This window comes from Thamnophis elegans, chromosome 10, assembly GCF_009769535.1.
Source record: "Thamnophis elegans isolate rThaEle1 chromosome 10, rThaEle1.pri, whole genome shotgun sequence".
NCBI lineage: Eukaryota > Metazoa > Chordata > Lepidosauria > Squamata > Colubridae > Thamnophis > Thamnophis elegans.
In genome coordinates this window covers 49,134,775-49,153,291 of record NC_045550.1, presented here as the reverse complement: position 1 = coordinate 49,153,291, position 18,517 = coordinate 49,134,775, and the positions used below count along the sequence as shown (strand labels likewise).

General features: G+C 36.4%; 1 protein-coding gene across 1 annotated transcript in view; it reads left to right on the top strand.

Moving 5' to 3' along the window:
• IFT80 (intraflagellar transport 80) overlaps positions 1 to 15,933 on the top strand; it is a 61,504-nt gene extending 45,571 nt beyond the window's left edge. The window contains exons 12-20 of the mRNA XM_032224882.1: positions 1,033 to 1,196; positions 3,254 to 3,318; positions 4,372 to 4,507; positions 5,287 to 5,434; positions 6,256 to 6,427; positions 8,841 to 8,930; positions 9,116 to 9,288; positions 10,822 to 10,945; positions 15,580 to 15,933. Coding sequence (XP_032080773.1) covers positions 1,033 to 1,196; positions 3,254 to 3,318; positions 4,372 to 4,507; positions 5,287 to 5,434; positions 6,256 to 6,427; positions 8,841 to 8,930; positions 9,116 to 9,288; positions 10,822 to 10,945; positions 15,580 to 15,693 — 1,186 coding nt within the window. The 3' untranslated portion in view covers positions 15,694 to 15,933. The remainder of the gene's footprint in view (positions 1 to 1,032; positions 1,197 to 3,253; positions 3,319 to 4,371; positions 4,508 to 5,286; positions 5,435 to 6,255; positions 6,428 to 8,840; positions 8,931 to 9,115; positions 9,289 to 10,821; positions 10,946 to 15,579) is intronic.
• The last annotated feature ends 2,584 nt before the right edge of the window (positions 15,934 to 18,517 follow it).

Below are 18,517 nucleotides of genomic sequence, written 5' to 3'. Positions count from 1 at the left end.
CCTAGCTGATCAGAAGGAAATGGGGATTTTGCAGGAATGGAGATTTTGCAGTATCTTTCTGCTGCCATGCCCATCAAGCCACGCCCACAGAACCGGTAGTAAAAAATGTTGAATCCCACCACTGGCAGTAACCTACTATTTATTTTAGGTCTGTCACTTGTTGGTTGTAACTCGAGAGCTAAAACAAATGTCTGCTATATCTTCCTAGCAGGAGAAGAATGGCAATGGCTTATACAAAAAGATATATTGGCATTAACATTGGCCTAATTGCCTGCTGGAGATGGTTGGAGCTCTAACTTGTTGTGACAGCCTTTCATCCTTACCTATTCAAAGTTGGAGGGTAGCATTAATGAGCGAGGGGGGGGTTGCTTCTTTCTAGAAAGGCTTGTCTCAAAACGGTGTTTAGCTAAGTCCAGTCCAGCATTGCCTACTGAATGCTTATTTTACCAAGCCTTCTTCCAAAGCAAGGTTATATCCAGTTTTAATCTATAGTTGGAATAGATTATTGATGTCATTGTTATTATCTCATTTCATAAACTTCCTTTTTTACACATTAAGAACCTGTTTGGATGCTGAGAATCAGCTGCAAAATTATTTTTGAGAAGAGAGCAAGCAAGAGAAAAGAAATTTAATAGTTATTTGCTTATCATTTAACTGCAATCAAGTAATTGGAGCATTAGTCTGTATTGGCCTGAATGTAAATTGGTCATCTGATATTCCACTCCTTTATGCAAATGAACTAATTAAACATTTATGATGTTCTGAGAGTTCAGAAATGGTAAAGGTACCCGTGTGCTAATATATGGATGTTGGATAAATGAAACAGGATTTATTCAAAATAATATTAGACAGCCTATTTTGACAGAATAGAAAACTCTAAAAACAAAACAAATGCTAGCATAATATTTTATATGTTAAAATAATGGAATAAACTTGTTAAACAATGCAAGCAATTTACAAAACAGTTAGACTAATTGTTACTATAATATTAACCAAGTTATTGATGGCTTTAATCTCACCGCCAACTCTTAGGCATTTTGTTCTTGTTGATGGTGGAGGAGTCTACTTATATTCCTATGAGGGACGTTTAATTTCCTCTCCAAAGTTTCCAGGCATGAGAACTGACATACTGAATGGCCAAACTGTATCCTTGAGTAGTGATACTTTAGCTATAAGGGACAAATCTGATGAAAAAGGTATGTGTACACATATTTTAATGTAATGTTTAAAATATGTTTTATATGTTAATTAATTAAAATATGTGGAAAATTTTCCTTCCTATATAAAGTCAAAACATGACTCTGAAAAGATTATTCATTCTCAGATATGAGGATATGGTAACACAATCTCCTACTTGGAAACATTTCTATCCATGATGATCTAATGCCCATATGTATTTTTTTAAAACCACAAATGATTTATAAAAGATAGTTTAAATTGAAAAGCAATTCTGTTTGTTTTAAAAAGCAGTAAAATATTTGTGAAATAATATTAATTGTATAATATGTTTGGAATCAGCCATCATATCACATGATAGTACAGAATTGTGTTCTTTGTTCTTTTTGTAATACTTTTTGCCATTTTGTGTGTTTTAATAATCAACAAATTAAAAAAAAACCTATAAGCTTTTGTTCTTTTTTCATTCTTCTTTGAGAAACAGTGTAGTTTTTAATGCATTCAGTATTCCTAATTTTATTTTTCAAGTTATTATCACAAGTGTTTAAATAAAAGCTTTTGTAAAAGCATGTGCAATGAATCTGAGAAGGAAAAATTTGCATCAAAAAAAGATCCCAACTTTCTGAAGTCAGAAGTTACTTTCTTGTGTTTACACAGCTGGCTCAAACTAGCAATGGACTTAACTCTTTTTTCATATGTAACCAATAAGATCAGAACAACACCTGTTCTTATAACAGCACTTTTTCCTGCCAATACAGCCAGTGACCGCAAACCAATATCCTGTATCCTTCTGAAGAAAGTCATAATATTCAAATGGAGGAATCTTTGAAAGTTCAATATGTTTGCTGCATTGAGTTTAAATGAGATTATCAGTTAGATTTGGCATGTAATATCAAATTGTTTAGATTGTGTTTAGAATTAATAATTCCTGTAAATGCCTTTGCATTCTGAAATGTTTACTGTACATTATTAGTATACTAGTGCAGAAACCTCACATGCAGAAATATTGAACAGTTATTTAATTTTAAAGTATAAAATCAACATAAAGCACTGCATTTTTGTTGACTTCAATGAGAATCATGCAGCAAAATATTTATCCCCAAATGTTTTCACTTTGCTGCTTCAGCACCAAGTCTGCATTTACCAAGAGCAAATTGAAGTTTGAAAGAGATTCCAACTAAGTTTGTAATGACAAAAATCAGCCTTCCAAGAAAGTATTTCAAAGTAGAACATCTTAAAGTAGTTCAAAATATTATTTCCAATAGTCCATGAGTTGGAATCTTCTACAAATTATACATGATTGTATATACATTTTTCTAATGCAATATTTCCTAAATAAGAGCTTATTTAATGACTGAGACATTCACTTAACAACTACCGTGTTCATTTTATGACCACTTGTTCGCTTAATGTCTGCTGTAATATTGGGTGCAATCATATGAGGATCCACATGAAGCTATCCTGATTTACGGCCTTAATTTCAAGTTCAATTAGAGTCTTCAGCTGAGGTCTACCAATAGTTGTACTATAACTTCCAGATCTTTATATTATAACTTCGTTATATAGTACATAACTTTGTACTATAACTTCCAGCTTGAAGGAGATGGTGGTCTTACAATTATAATTTATAAGGCCAGACTATGAGACCCGGTACTCAACTGTTATTGGACCTGAGCCCTCCTATGTGCCTCAGCATTATTCTGTTCCTCATCAGAGGATTACATCTCAGCCAGGAGAATGGTAGTTATAAAAATAATAAATTGAATCAAAGTTATAAAGCATTTTATGCCTTGAAAAGAAGAATAGAAATTACTGTTTGCTAAATTGAGATACAGAGAGATAGATTGCTAGATCACTAGCAATAATCTCTCAAAAGAATATGACTTACATTTTGTACTACCTACACAGTAAAGGTGAACAGTGCCCTTATTTGAACTGTTAAATGCATTTATTAAATTAACCTAGTAGGGTCTCCATTTGATACTTTTTTGTACGTGTACCATCATTACAGTAAGAGACTTCTGAAAATGTGATATCTATATATCAGTAATCAGATTTTATCTTTTTAAAAATACAGTTATTGATCTGTTTGAACCTTTATCTGGCAAACCATTAGGAGATGGAAAACCCCTTAGTCATAAGGTAAATAATGTTTAATATTTCTGTAGTTTATATTGGAAAAAAGTATAATCTTATGAACAACTTATATCAAGAAGTTACTGGCACTGAGTAAATGTTTACCCAGATTCTATTTTCTATTACCATAGCAAGTTTCAGTTTGAAATCTGATCAGCCTGAGCAGATTCCTGTAGAAAGTGTTATGTGGTTACTGAGAAGTCAGTTGTGTTCATTGATGCTTATTCTGAGACCGAGTTGAAGGAAGATTTTTTTTAAAAATCAATAAGAATCAGAAGCAAGGTGATTGAAAGCTGGTATTGTTCAAGCAATATCAGCATTAAGAATTTGTGTCTCTTGTGTAGGCATCTTTTTCACAGTTCTTGTTCTTATAAAATAACATTAAAATACTATATTTTATTTGAATGAAACCTTATTACTGTAGTCATATGCCACAACTGTTCAACTTGAACATGTCATATCATTTTAATCTCTTTTTATGGTGATAACAAAAGAATTTTCTATCCTGAAATGAGGAAACCCATTTAAGCATGCATGAAGTTCTCTGAATCAATCTGAAATATTTAAATAGTAGCTCTTGCTTAAGTAGGACCACTCCATAGTCTTAAATTTGTGGATTAATAATTCTTTATCTATTTTCTAAAATTGTTTCTTTCCATTCCCATTTTATGTGACCCTAAGCTACTAAGTTCCATTGGGAAGATAGATTGAGAAATAAAATATAGATGGGTTATATGGAAAATCTATATTTCCAACTTTAGATCATCTCCTACCAATGCCATTTACATTACCTCTTCCATCATATTATAAGAACATGTGTTTTCTAAATTATCTGTTATTTTATTTATTACACTAATTTATATGGCTGCCCAACTCTCACACAGTTATACTTAATGTGCTATAGCAGTAAGTATAATATAAGTAAAATTTTAATTGGTAATATTGTACTATATTGTTGACAGTAGCAATATTAACATATTTGAGAATGCAAATCTTTATTACTGTAAAAACAATCTTTCTTTGATACAAATCTGGGTTTTGATTCAAATATTGTTGCAGACAGAAATAGTGGAAATTGCCTTAGATCAGAAGGGTCTTACAAATGAAAGGAAAATTGCTTTTATTGACAAAAATAGAGATCTTTATATAACCTCTGTGAAAAGATTTGGAAAAGAACAGAAAATTATCAAAATAGGTAAGAAATGGCTTACTATATTAAGTATGTATATTAAGCACTATAAAGCTGTGATTTTCATTGTGGTCCACAGAGGTTCACTATGTTTTCAGTTGCAGACTCTACAGTTATCACCGTCTATCCAGGTGCAACACTTGCTCACTTCTGAGACCATCACTGCCAGTTACTTGGTTCATAAAAATGGATTAGTGGTTAAAAGTTCATGTATAGCACAGTCAATTAGGTGAGATGGACAGGATAGAAGTGTGTGTGTGAGGGGGGGGCGGGAATGAGAATGCTGCTGGCTGCCAATGCACAGACACACCCCTTCGTGCCTTCACGGAGGGCCTGAATCATAGGTGGTATTCAGCCAGCTCGCTCTGGTTCGGGTGAACCAGTAGTGACACTGTGGTATAATACACACACAGGTATACCTGAGTTTCTAAAGCATTAAACCCCAAAGGCTAAGTGGTACAGTTGTACAAATGAAAGCAATGGACAAGGAGTAGCTGGCCACGCATTAGTGGCAGTTTTATTAATATGAGGCTTCAGATTGGATATCTGAAGAAGATTTTTTAAAACCTGTACATGGAATCAACTTCAACATGCTTCTATTGTTTTAATCTTTCAAGATAAGTAATAATGTAAGCATTTTATTTTGAATACAGAAATATATTATTTAGAATCGTATAAGTAGAGAAGAGTTTATGATACTATTTGCAATTTTGAGCAGTACGTTAGAATAGATTATCCAATTTAGTTGACATATATTTAGTTTATTTAGTTTCTTTTTTGTTAAGGAACAATGGTGCATACTCTGGCATGGAATGACACATGCAACATACTATGTGGTCTGCAGGATACACGTTTCACAGTCTGGTACTACCCCAATGTAGTGTATGTAGACAAGGATCTCTTGCCAAAAACTCTCTATGAAAAGGATGCAAGGTATTTGTTTCATACTCCATTAATAGTTTTCGCTAATAAAATATTTTTAATCTAATCTTTGAGACTGAGACTCTATGGTGCAAGCAAACAACAATTTCCAATCTGATACTTCAAATTATTTGAGAAGCCAGGAGACCCTAAAAGGTTTTCAGGTTTTGGTGAAAAAAATTCAGCCTGATTGTTCTTCATTTTGGATGTTTCGGGAGTAGGGGTGGGGGTGGGGATGGAAATATGTGCATTTTGCCTTAAGGCGTTTCAGCCTTATTTTGGCACTTTGACACCAAAAATTAGCCACTGAATTCCAGCAAATTTTAGCTGTGTTTAACTTTGTTTCTGGAGTTTAGACAAGGTGTGCAATTGAAATGCAGAATTTCAACACTTTTTAAAAAAAAAATTACATATACACCCAAAATCACATTTTTGGGTACATTGGCCATTTTGTTTGAAAGCTGTAGATGGAGTTCAGGGCAGGGACATTAATATGAACCATTGGTTATACATACTTAATAGAGAAATACCTAACTTGTCAGTTGCTAAGTTTACTAAATATGACGTTTCAGAATACAAACTTCCAGATTTTTTTGGACTGAACAATTTAAAAAAAGGATATACAAAATTGGGCTGTATATTACTTCTTAATCAGTAAATTCTAGATTAGCAGAGCAGGAGTGTCCAGCGTTATTTCCACCATGATCAGTACATATTCAGAAAGAGATCATAGTTGTTATTTTAAATGGAATGTCTTTGTTTCATCAGTATTCTATCTAAGTTACATTAATTCTAAAATAATGTTTCTGAACTCTGTTCTTTTTTCCTAATAGTGAATTTAGTAAAAGTCCCCAGATCTTAAGTTTTGTTGGCAATCAGGTAACAATCAGAAGAGCCGATGGCTCACTTATTCACATTAGTATTTCACCATACCCAGCTATTCTTCATGAATATGTGAACAATTTGAAATGGGAAGATGCCATCAGATTATGTCGTTTTGTCAAGGTAAATATAATATTAACTTTTAGAAAAAGGTTAATGAGGGAGAGACATGTGACTTCTTTAAATTTTAGATTGCAATAATCCCTTCAGACCCCCATCATAAAATGTTTTCCAAGGTAATTTTATTTGCCTGACTTGTGATGCACTGAAAGAGGCCTGCTGCTTAGAAAAACTATACATACTGTATCTTCTACTGGTAGTCCTCAACTTACAGCAGTTCATTTAGTGACTATTCAAAGTTACAAGGACTCTGAAAAAAATAACTTATGGCCATTTTCCACACGACCATTGCAGCATCCCTGTAGTCATGTGATCAAAATTCAGATGCTTGGCAACTGACTCATATTTATGACAGTTGCTGTGTCCCAGGATCATGTGATCACGTTTTGCAGTCTTCTGACAAGCAAAGTCAATTGGGGAGTCAGATTCATTTTACAACTGTGTTATTAACTTAACAACTGCAGTGATACACTTAACAACTGTGGCAAAAGTTGTAAAATAGGACATAGCTCACTTAACAAATGTCTCACTTAGCAAGAGAAATTTTGGGCTCAATTGTGATCGTAAGTTGAGGACTACCTGTATTTCCTCTGCCTCAAACTGTTAACAGTACTCAACTTCAAATATATTTCAAAATATGTTTGTCTGTTCTTTGCTAATAAACTGGAGACATTATGCTTTAATGTTTGGCTGCCTTTCTGATTATACTTGCCACCAGAGAGTTATGTATTCATTTCTGAGCAGCTTAACTGTAGGTTTGGCTATTAACATAACACTATTTACATTCTGATTTCTGTACATAAGAGCAGTCATTTAAGGATGGGGGTGGGTGGGAAGGAACATACAATAGCCTCTTGCTTGCTTATCATAACTTCCTTCAAGAATAGCCTTTTTATCACAGTGCACTAGTGCATTGCATCTCCTAGCAACATGTACAGTAGTTTTGTAGCAGGTGCAAAATGAACACAAAAGAGAAAGCAAACTGAGCGGGGTTCCTCTGTGGTTACCGAAACAGCAGGAATATTTATTTGGTTCCTTTTTTAAAAAAAATCTTCATCACCTTTTCTGTATCCTAGATAATTGTCAGATATGATGGTTCTGTTAGGCTCTTATTGTAAAGCAAAATGCAGGGACTCTTTTTTCCTAATATGACATTCCATCAGGTAATGAATGATGCTGTGCAAAGCTTTCACAAGAAAGCATCTAACTCATTTGCATGTACCGTAAAGACAATTGGGAGTAGTTTCCTTTTCTCTATCATTCCTTTTTCATTCTTCTTTCCCCATCTTCTTAGAAAACTGTAAGGAACAAACATATTACTTTTAAATAATCTGACAATCTTACATATTTACATTTTCTCTGTTTACTGAAAGAGAATGAACTATAGATATCTGCCACAAGTATCCAGTTGCTCTGGAAAAGTGCTAGTTAAGTAAATAGAAATATTCTGAATCTCAGTTAATTTTGATTCACTTATGTTTATTAAATCATGTATCTGCTATAGTGAGAGCAAATAAATGCAAATTACTAGTTTCCAACAGCCTGATAATCAGGGATTAATTTCAGAATTAACACCAGACAACCAGTAAAGCAGTAAATCATTCCCTAATCAAGAAACTAACAACTCAGAAAAACAAGCAAGCATTAAACACCAGCTTAATCAAGAAACTACCACAGAGAAAACAACACCCCCAGAAGCACTGATAGAACAAACTACGATATATAAACACAGAGCAAAACACATTCCTTTCTAAGATGTTCCCTAGTCAGGTAATGAAAAATCTGCAAATAACCAATCTCAGAGTATTCCACAGTTCAACCCTGAGCTACATACTGTATATTCTCTTTTATAATGCTATCTAAATGTTTGTTTTTATGATATGAGAGGTGATTCTGTTTTTCTATTATCACAAACTCATACCTGTGGTGAAATTCAATTTTTTTTACTACCGATTCTGTGGGTGTGGCATGATGGGCGTGGCAGGGGAAGAATACTGCGAAATCTCCATTCCCACCCCACTCCAGGGGAAGGATACTGCAAAATCTCCATTCCCACCCCACTCTGGGGCGAGCCAGAGATGGTGTTTGCCGGTTCTCCGAACTACTCAAAATTTCTGCTACCGGTTCTCCAGAACCTGCTGAATTTCACCCCTGACTCATACTATTGGTATTTGAACACTTATTGACATAGTTATGCTATTTTAGATGTTTTTATGTACATGATTTGTATATTATTGTAGTTTTTTCTTTATTAAATGTATATATAATCTGGCAATACACTGCACTATAAATGTATAAGAATATGGATAGCCCATTGATTCTTAGGTAGTGGTTAAATTACATTCATATCAATTTGGCATAAGATTAATGTTTATACTCTATAAGAAGAACAGTTATTTTAATATTTTCTTCTCAGGATCAAACATTATGGGCTTGTTTAGCTGCTATGGCAATCGCCAATAAAGATATGAACACAGCAGAAATAGCCTACGCATCAATTGGTGAGGTAAGTAGAACGGTTCACTACTTAGTAACTTTCACTGATTGATTGATTGATAATATTTCATGCTAACTTGTTGCAATTTAAAGGACTTGGCATTTGCTGCATTATTTAACTTATTGCAAAACTAGAGTTTAACCAACTTTATTGTGCCTCTCACATGTTGTTGTTTTTTTTTAAAAAACCAACAGATTGATAAAGTTCAGTATATCAGTTCCATCAAAGATCTTCCATCAAAAGAATCAAGAATGGCTCATATTCTGCTTTTTAGTGGAAATGTCCAGGATGCTGAAACTTTGCTTCTGCAAGCTGGGCTTATTTACCAGGCGATTCAAGTTAATATTAATCTATACAACTGGGAAAGGTAATATGGTTCTTTTATAACATTTTACAATATATATTTTTGTCTTGGTTCAGACTTGGATTTAACAGTTTAAATCAGCATTTCTCAACCTAGGCAGCTTGAAGATATGTGGATCTCAATTCCCAGAATTCCCAAGCCATCTATGCTGGCTCAGAAATTATGAGAGTTGGAGTCCACACATCTTCAAGCAACCAAAGTTGAGAAGCACTGGTTTAAATGATAACTTACATAATTTTGTCCCATTCCAATTCCTATTTTTTTTTCTTTCAGAATTAGTGTTGATGTAATATATACCAAAGTTTGTGACATGGCATGTGGAATTATTGATAAAAAAGCACAGGCCCCAATCCCATTCTGTTACACAGACTTTTTTTTTTTTTTAAGAGGTTTTGTACCTGATTATAACATTATTATAACATCTTTAGCTCCGTGTATTCCTGATTATGTACGCTGCTCACATGGCTAAAACCCAGATAAAGAAGGCACCTAAAATGTATTTGGGGGATGGGGGTAGTTCTTTGGCTCTCTGCTTCCCTCCTTCAGGTTGGTTTCTTTAAAAAGAAATTATCCGGAGTTTAGAATGATTTTGATTTTCATGATTTTTCTAACATAAACCTCAATTCTAAAAATGCCATCTGTGAAATCTCTGAAATACCACAAGGTAGCGTTAGCTATTCTTCTCTAAAAGTTCAGATCTTATGCCAATCTATAAATATGGAGCAGTGGTGTTCTCACCTACTTTATAATGAACATGACATAGGTTAACATAGAAAAGTAACATACTATTTATTAACTGATAAAATGCATACCAACCCCCAGCATACTTATATTTTCTTAACAGTGTCTCATTTTGACACTGCCTAAGCTTATATGTGTTCAGTTTCAACAAGACTGATATATTACCAGGTTTTTGTTTCTAGTCCTTTAAAGAAAAAAATGTTACTGACAGCTATACTAATCTCAGGTCTTCTCGATGCAAAGAAGTAATTGTTATATTGGTAATAGGAAGCTGTTACTGTTTTAGAAAGTTAAGGGCTAAATTTGAAGTTTCCAGTCTAAAGTTTCATAGAAAGGAAATTCATGTGATGTGTATAATGTTTTGATTTCCATATGCTTATTGTACATGTAGAGCCTTCTACATAATCACAAAAGAGTGGGAATATTTTTTTAATTGAACTGCTGTCCATTAGTAAGATACCATGAAAGGAGGACAGAAAAGCAAGAAGGTTCAACAGAATTGTTCATTGGTATTATTGCTTTTCTTTAGACCATCCAACAATTACAAAGACCACTACTTGAAAATATAGCTTAAAATGATTAAAAAACATAAACTTATTTAATGGGGAAAGTAGTTTTCAATTAAAGCAATCATTGCTGGCCTTAATGCTTGGTTTCTTCTTGCTTTATGATAAGAAAATGTTTCCTTAGTGCAGTTGCTGTATAGTGTGCATATTTATAAAATCAAGGCATTTGTGATCATTTTAATTTCTGAATTCGGCCTGATGAGCTTATTACCGTTTTGCTTTCTTCTAGAGCACTAGAACTTGCTGTGAAACACAAGACGCACGTTGACACAGTGCTGGCTTACCGACAAAAGTTCTTGGATGACTTCAGTAAAAAAGAAACGAATCAGCGATTTTTGCAATATGCAGAAGGGGTAAGTATTCTCTGGAAGTTGAGTTATAGTTTTTGAAACTCTGCTTTATAGCTATGAAACAATTTCGGACTGTAAGCCAATGTGTATTTAATAACACTGTGTGCTTATACTTTAATTCACAGTATGAAACAAAATCAACAACTTGATTTTGTTTCAAGATTTTCACTTTGAGGCTCAGTTATTAGCATTGATGGAATAGGGCCAAAGTATGTTAGTGGATATCTCTTTACAGTTATGAAAATCATACTGTGGAAATACTGTAGAGTTAGATAATATAGGTATAGTATTTTTATTTTATAGGAAAAGATAAATATGAAAGGGGGGGATTGCTGCTAAAGCTTTCAGGTTTATGCTTTCATCAATACAGGCTAATCCAGTGAAAGATCTTGCCTTAGCTTATTCTGATGTGGCATTCTGAAGGAAACATTACAACAATAGACATGCTGCTTAGCTTATTAAAACTTCTCTAAGGGAAACTGAGTTTTATTTGAAAATCATATGCTGCTTTTGGCAAGCTGCACTGTAATGTTCACACTCCTTTGCATAACAAGATAGAAACTTGCAATACTGTCATATGGGACTCAACCGAGCCAGTAGTATCTGGCAAGTTTTGAATATATCACAATACATCACAGAAACAGCCCCCTGAAACAAGATAAAATAGTTGTAGAAAAGAAAGGCTTCATATGGCTTTGAAATCACAGCAGCTATCATGGCATATTTGATGGAATTAGAGCCATAGTACAGAGTTGGGAAAGGAAGACAGCTGAAATCCAAATAATTTTATTTCAGAATCCTATTCTCATGTGATTGCAAGTTTATCACAGAGGGGGGAAATATAACACATTCTTGGAGCCAAAGAACTTGATTCATGGTTTAGGCAGTTTTGGGGATTTGGTCATTTAGTATTTTTTTAAAAAATTAACTAATTCATCAAACTGAGATCATTATAAAAGAAAATGGACTACAATATTCTGTTTTTTCCTCTGTTCTACAAAATATATGTATTTTGTAAAATCAGAATATATGACTTAGATAATATCATATACCATATTATTTGCACTATAAGACACACCAGACCATAAGGCACACATTAGCTTTAGAGGAGGAAAACAAGAAAAAAAAAATCTGCCTCTTTCTCCCAGCATCCATCCGGTATTCATCTGGCTAGTGTCCTTGCAGCAAACAGCCTGCTTCCTCTGTATCTGCTACCTCTGTCAGAGAACACTGGAGCCTTTGCTTCCAAGCAGCTGATTGGCCATTGGATTGGCCTCCCAGGATACCACTGATCAGCTGTTCTAGGTGGCGGGGATCGTTGCCGCTGCTGCCATTCACCGTCACGGTGATAGGCAGCGTCAGTAATAGGCGGCGATAGGTAGCAGTGGTAATAGGTGACGGCGATCCCCATCACCTAGAACAACTGATGGCAGTATTCCTGGAGGCCGATCCAACCGCCAATCAGCTGCTATTAGCGAAGGCTCCAGTCTTCCCCAGTGGGAGTGAACAGGGGCAACGATGACAGGTGCAGTCGCACCAACCCCCTCCCCCTGCTGCAATATTTGCTCTAAGACACACAGACATTTTCACCCACTTTTGGGGGTGGGTGGGGGTGAAGTGCGTCTTATAGTGGGAAAAATATGGTAGAGCAGTGCAGGAATTCTCTAACCCATCTCTGGAAGGGTGCTATGCAACCCTTGTTTGAAAACCTTCAATATGGGGGACTAAAGGACTCCCACCATTATTATAGGCAGTCTTTTCCTCTACTTAACTGTTCTTACCATCTGGAAATTCCTCATAGTATTCAAGCTAAATCTCCTTTATTTTCTTTTAATTGCTTCCTACTGGTCTTTTTTTCTGTTCTCAGTTTCAAGAGAAAACAGGCATCACCATTTTTGCATGTGATTGCTTTTTAGATATTTGTTAGATCACTTTGATTAACTGACTGACTGACTGACTGACTGACTGACTGACTGACTGCTGATTCAATTTCTGTAGTTGCCAAATTTCAACCATGTGACTCTCAACAGCTTACAATTCTAAAATGATAAAACAATTAAAATCCACAAAATAAATAAATATAAAGGGCAGCCTGATTATTATAGTTTTCTCTTTTGAAAAGAAATGCACTCATCTCCTTGATTTCTAGACCTATTATCACCTTAATAGCTCTCTTCTGAATCCATTTCATGTCCTTTTAAAAGTGTGATTCCTTTAAGATAATACTCCCTAGTGATGGCAAACCTATGGCATGCATGCTGGAAGTGGAACGTAGAGCCATCTCTCTGGGCACGCCAGCCAGTGCCTGTTGCTCTTCTAGGTTCCGATGCGCACAAGAACGCTGGCCAGCTGGTCTTCACATATGTGGGAGCGCCGGAAACTGGAAGAGCAGCTGCTCTTCCTTTTTCCGATACTTCCATGTGTGCAGTCCCATTTTGACATTTGGTGCTGAAAAAGTTCGCCAACACTGCCCTAGTCCATTCTCACCAGCTGAGTTTATCTGCAATTGACATTTGTATTGTTAAAATTAGCATCTTACTGTTGAAGTAATTTCTTGTTAAAGTAATTAATTTAATACATTTTGTGCAGTTTTATTTGTAAACAAAATGTACATTGTTACAGGATATATGCAGGATGAGAAAAAAGCTTATTAGAATGCATAAAGTACTGTACTTGAGGAAAGAAATACTTTACTAATGGTCATTTTATTTTATTTCACTCATATCTTGTAATTAACATATTTTTCAGTCTATAGATATACTTTTCCTCCCCAAAAGTGGGTGGAAATGTCTATGTGTCTTATAGAGTGAATGTTGCCAAACCCCACTCACCCGCCCCCACTCTTTGGCCTCTGCCTCCCAGGCTGTGCTGAAGTTCAGGTACCGTCGACCGGGCAATGCCGGTTGGCGACTACTTGGGGGAGGTCTTTCTCTGTAGCTGCTCCGGCCCTGTGGAATGATCTCCCCGCAGAGATCCGGACCCTTCCCACTCTCTCGGCCTTCCGTAAGGCCACTAAAACCTGGCTGTTCCAGCAGGCCTGGGGCTGTTGACCCCAAAATATGGTTCAGCCCCACTTGGAATGGAGTGCATGGTGTTTTTTTTAATCTATCTTTTCTTTCCTCTTATTCCCTTTTGATTTATTTGTATTGTTAGCCGCCCGGAGTCCTACGGGATTGCCCGGCATACAAATGCTATTAAACTTTGAAACTTTGAAGTTGACCAGGCTGTTTGCTATTTGCTGCAAGGAGGCAAATTACTGGAAGGCAGAGGCAGATTTTTTTTTCTTGTTTTCCTCCCCAAAAGCTAGGTGGAAAGTTGCAAGTTACTTTGATAACCTACAGTTGCTCTCACCTATAGCAGCCCCACTGTTAATATACAGCCTCCACCGGCCCTCTAAGGCCTCCCTCGACATGTACAATCTGTGCTAGGATACCAAAGCCCTCTTCTAGCCTCTCTCGACTCACATGCTGTCTGCCCTGGGCAAGCTCTTCCTAGATTTGCACATGGCATGCACTTGACCTCCCAAACCCACCCCATCTTCCCTTGAGTCATGTGCAGCTGATGCCAAGCCTCTCAGGTAACATCTGGCTCTTTCAGCTCACATGTGTCTTGTACCAGTCCTCTCCCCACCCCTGGATCTCTCATGGCCTTTTCCATACCTTACAGCAGTGATGGGCAACCTTTTTGGCGTGGTGTGTCAAAAATCGGCAAAAAATCGAGCATAACTCGCGTTGTGTGTCACTTTGACAAAAACATAATTTTGCGCAATTTATAGTTTAAACTACAAAAATGGCGCTCACAGTTCCCGTTGGCACTAGGCTGTTCCCTGCTGTGGTGCGGTCGTAACCGACAGTCCCAGGAGTAGACTCTCTGTGCCGGCCTGACTGGAGAGAGGCGCGCACTGTTCCTGCGCTCCTCTCCTGCGGGTCCTCCCTCGCCGCGCTGATGACGTGTGTGCGCATGGCACGCACGCCTTACCAGCAGCCCCTGCGCTCAGAAAGGGGCGGCGGCGATACAGTAAGTGAGTGTGGGCGGGGGAGATCACACGTCCCCCCCCCCGTTCCTCCAGCACAGATTCTTTCATCCTCGGCGGCCGTGCAGAAGCCGAGGATGAATCGCATGAAATCCTGTGCGTGTCACCCCAAATGGCTACGCGTGTCAGCACTGACACGCGTGTCATAGGTTCGCCATCACTGCCTTACAGCATCATCTACTTCTTACCTGGGACTCCTACAGCTTCCCACTAATATTCCACATATCTTGAGGTTACAACAGCTACCAGAACTGCCAGGATTGCTGTCACTAAGTTGTATGGTCATGTGAAATTGCATTTTACAATTGCATCATTTAGTGAATGCAATGCCAGTCCCAATTGTTAACATAACCTGAGGATTGTTTGTATTTAAGGTACGTAATTTGGTATTTTCTGTCATAATATTAGTATTTTCCCCCTAACTTAAAATTATGAAAGTTTTGAACCAAAGATAAAATGCAGAACCTCAGAGCAAGCTTAAACAATCTTCTTGGGCTAAACTAAGGAAACCCCAGATACATGTATGCACACACAACAGCCACTCATAATTTTTTTTCTGTCCAGATAAAAAAAAATTCTCTCCCCCTCCCTCTTGATTTTGCAGCTTGATGTTAACTGGGAAAAAATCAAAGCTAAAATTGAGTTGGAAATTGCAAAAGAACGAGAACGAGCTACTGCTACTCCAACAGTCAGAGGAAGCATGATCATTCAGCACTAAGACTTGTATTGATTTTATGAAATATGAACTTTGTATATGTAATTCAATATATTAAGTTACTGATAATATTTATATACAATGTTTAGTTTTTATAGTTACTTTAGAAAATGAATGTGTATGTATGTAATCTGCTGGAATGATAAATACATTTTTGTTATAATGTTCATATGAGTACTCTAAATGAACATATTTCTAATATTATATGTACTGGTACTATTAATGGTGCATATTAAATCTGTCACATAAAACAAATGGTTAGCTATTCTGATTACTGACAGACTATTCTTGTTCAGCATGAAATCTGAGAGTACATTTGCTTATTATATGTAGGAGTTTTACAATTAGTTTTTTTTATGAAACATATAGTAAGATATTTTCAGAAAATATTCTCAATTTAAGTTAGCATGTCCAATCTTCTTTTGTCAAGATCTCCTTTATTTGTTTATTTATATTATACAATTGTACAGCATTTAAATAAACTATCATTTGGAATGAAATATTTTTAGGATTGGTGAAGCATGTTAAATGTGTAAATATATAATTTTAACATTTTATGAGGTTTAATTTCTTGTAAATATATTTATTTATTTGTAATAGTTATAGAACTGCTTATCTTATAATCAGTTCTGGAAGGCTTCCAGTCAAAAGTTAAGACCCCATTAAAATCATATTTGGTCTAGTGGTTAAGGCTAGAAAAGGCTAGAAAGGAGGAGACTGTGAGTTCAAGTCAAGTCCCACCTTAGCTGTGAAAGGCATCTTTGGACCTGTCACTCCCCCTTAAGCCAACTTACCACACATGGTTATTTTTTAGGCAAAATAGGAGGAGGAAGGTGTGTTGGATATGTTCACCACCTTGTATTATTTGTAAAAATAATAAAGACAGGATACAAATAAATAAAATGAAAAATAAAAATAATATTAAAACTAAATATAAAATTAAAATCTGGCACCAAGACAAACTTCTGATGTGCACTCACCTCATCTTATCCCACCACTTGGGAGGGAAAGCTAGTCTTCAAAGCTTTACAGAAAGCTAAAAGGGTAGCTGAGTTTCAGGGACCAGAGTGTTTCATAGGGGGAAGAGGGGGGCTGTCATGGAAGAGCCACACTTCTAGCTCCCACAAGATGATAATATCTAAGGGAAAGGATTGAAGATTGTCCACCCTATCTCACCTGGTGGGAAAGGTAGATGTCTTTAGGGAAAGATAGTCCTGCAGATAACCTTGTCCTGTGACATAAAGAGCTTTAAAGGAGACAATCAGCACCTTGAATTGCATCCAGAAAGAAACAAAGCAGTATTGTAACATGGGCAAACATAGGGCACCCATTATTGTGCATGCTGCTGTATGCTGACCAGGTGAAGCTTCTGCGTAGTTTGCAAGGGCAGCTCTACATAGACTGTGTTGCAGCTGGGAGGTAACCAAGACATGAATGACTATGAACAGGCACACTAGATGGATTTTTGCAAAGGGCCCCTTAGGCACAGCTGCTACCTGCTCCTCAAATTGCATACCAGCTCAGTCTGTAAAAGTGCCACTTCATCAAGAGTCAAAGATAATGTATTATTTGGATCTGGGGAGGCAAAATCCCATCTTGCCACTGCATCTTGTTAAGGTTGAGTTGAAGCCGGTTCCTCCCAATCCAGATCTTTACAACCTACAAAGATTCAACCAGCATCACCAAAGCATCATCTTTCTGGGTAGGGTTGGAGATGTATAACTGAGTATCATCTGTATATTGATGATATCGGACCCTATGCCAACATAGGGCCTTCCCTAGCAGTTTCATGTAGATGTTAAAAAGGAGTGGTAAAATACTTGAACTCCGGGATAGTCCACATTGTTGGGACCTCCTCTCCACTTCCCTCCCCTATCAGGAAGGAGTATAACACAGAGTAAGATTGAAACTAGTCCAGAAAGATATGGTTGATGATATTGAAAGCCACTGAGAGGTCCAGGGTTGTACCATCTCCATCCTGAGCCCTCCAAAGGTCATTGACAAGTGTAATCAGTGTCACTTCATTAGCCTGAACCCAGACTGAAATTCTTATTAAGAATTTATAAAAGTTCAACGTACTATAAGGTCACTCAAGATTTTATTTTTCAGCCAAAAGAATCAGCGTTTGAGAGTTCACAGAACCAAATTTTGTATACATCAGAACCAAAGAAGAAGAAACTCTTTCCCCCCCCCACCATGCCCAATTAAGATGAGTGAGCATATAAAAATAAATGCATTATGTGAAAGGTATCTACAGTTATTTCATGCTGTGGACATGTCTCGTCATTCATTTCAAAGGAATCCTGTGCATATTTGAAAGTACATCCATAGAATTGTATCCTTAGATGGAAACTGGATAACCAGGACACATCAAGACTATAGACTCTACTTACATTAAGGCAGCCTACTAACTATAACTAAATAAATACATATTCAAATTAATGTGTACAAAAGTTCTAAAAGATATTTGAGACACTTCTTCAGGTTTACACAGAATTTGCTGTTCATTACTTTTTCTGCATCTTGGATGCAGTAATAACTAATTTTAAAATTGTTTTGGGGCACTAGAAAATCAGTTCCTAGTCTTGCCTTAGACACTAAAGCAGCTGGGTGACCACGAACCAGTCACCTCTCAACCCTAAGGAGGCAGTGGCAAACCATTTCTGAAAAACCTTGGCAAGAAAATTTCAGGGACTTGTCCAAGTAGATTCCAAGAATCAGTTATGATTGAACAGAAGAAGAAGAAAAAACTACTTCTATCACATTTTTCTTTTTCTTATCACAACTCATATTCACATGTTTAACAACTTCAAACTTTCTATCCATT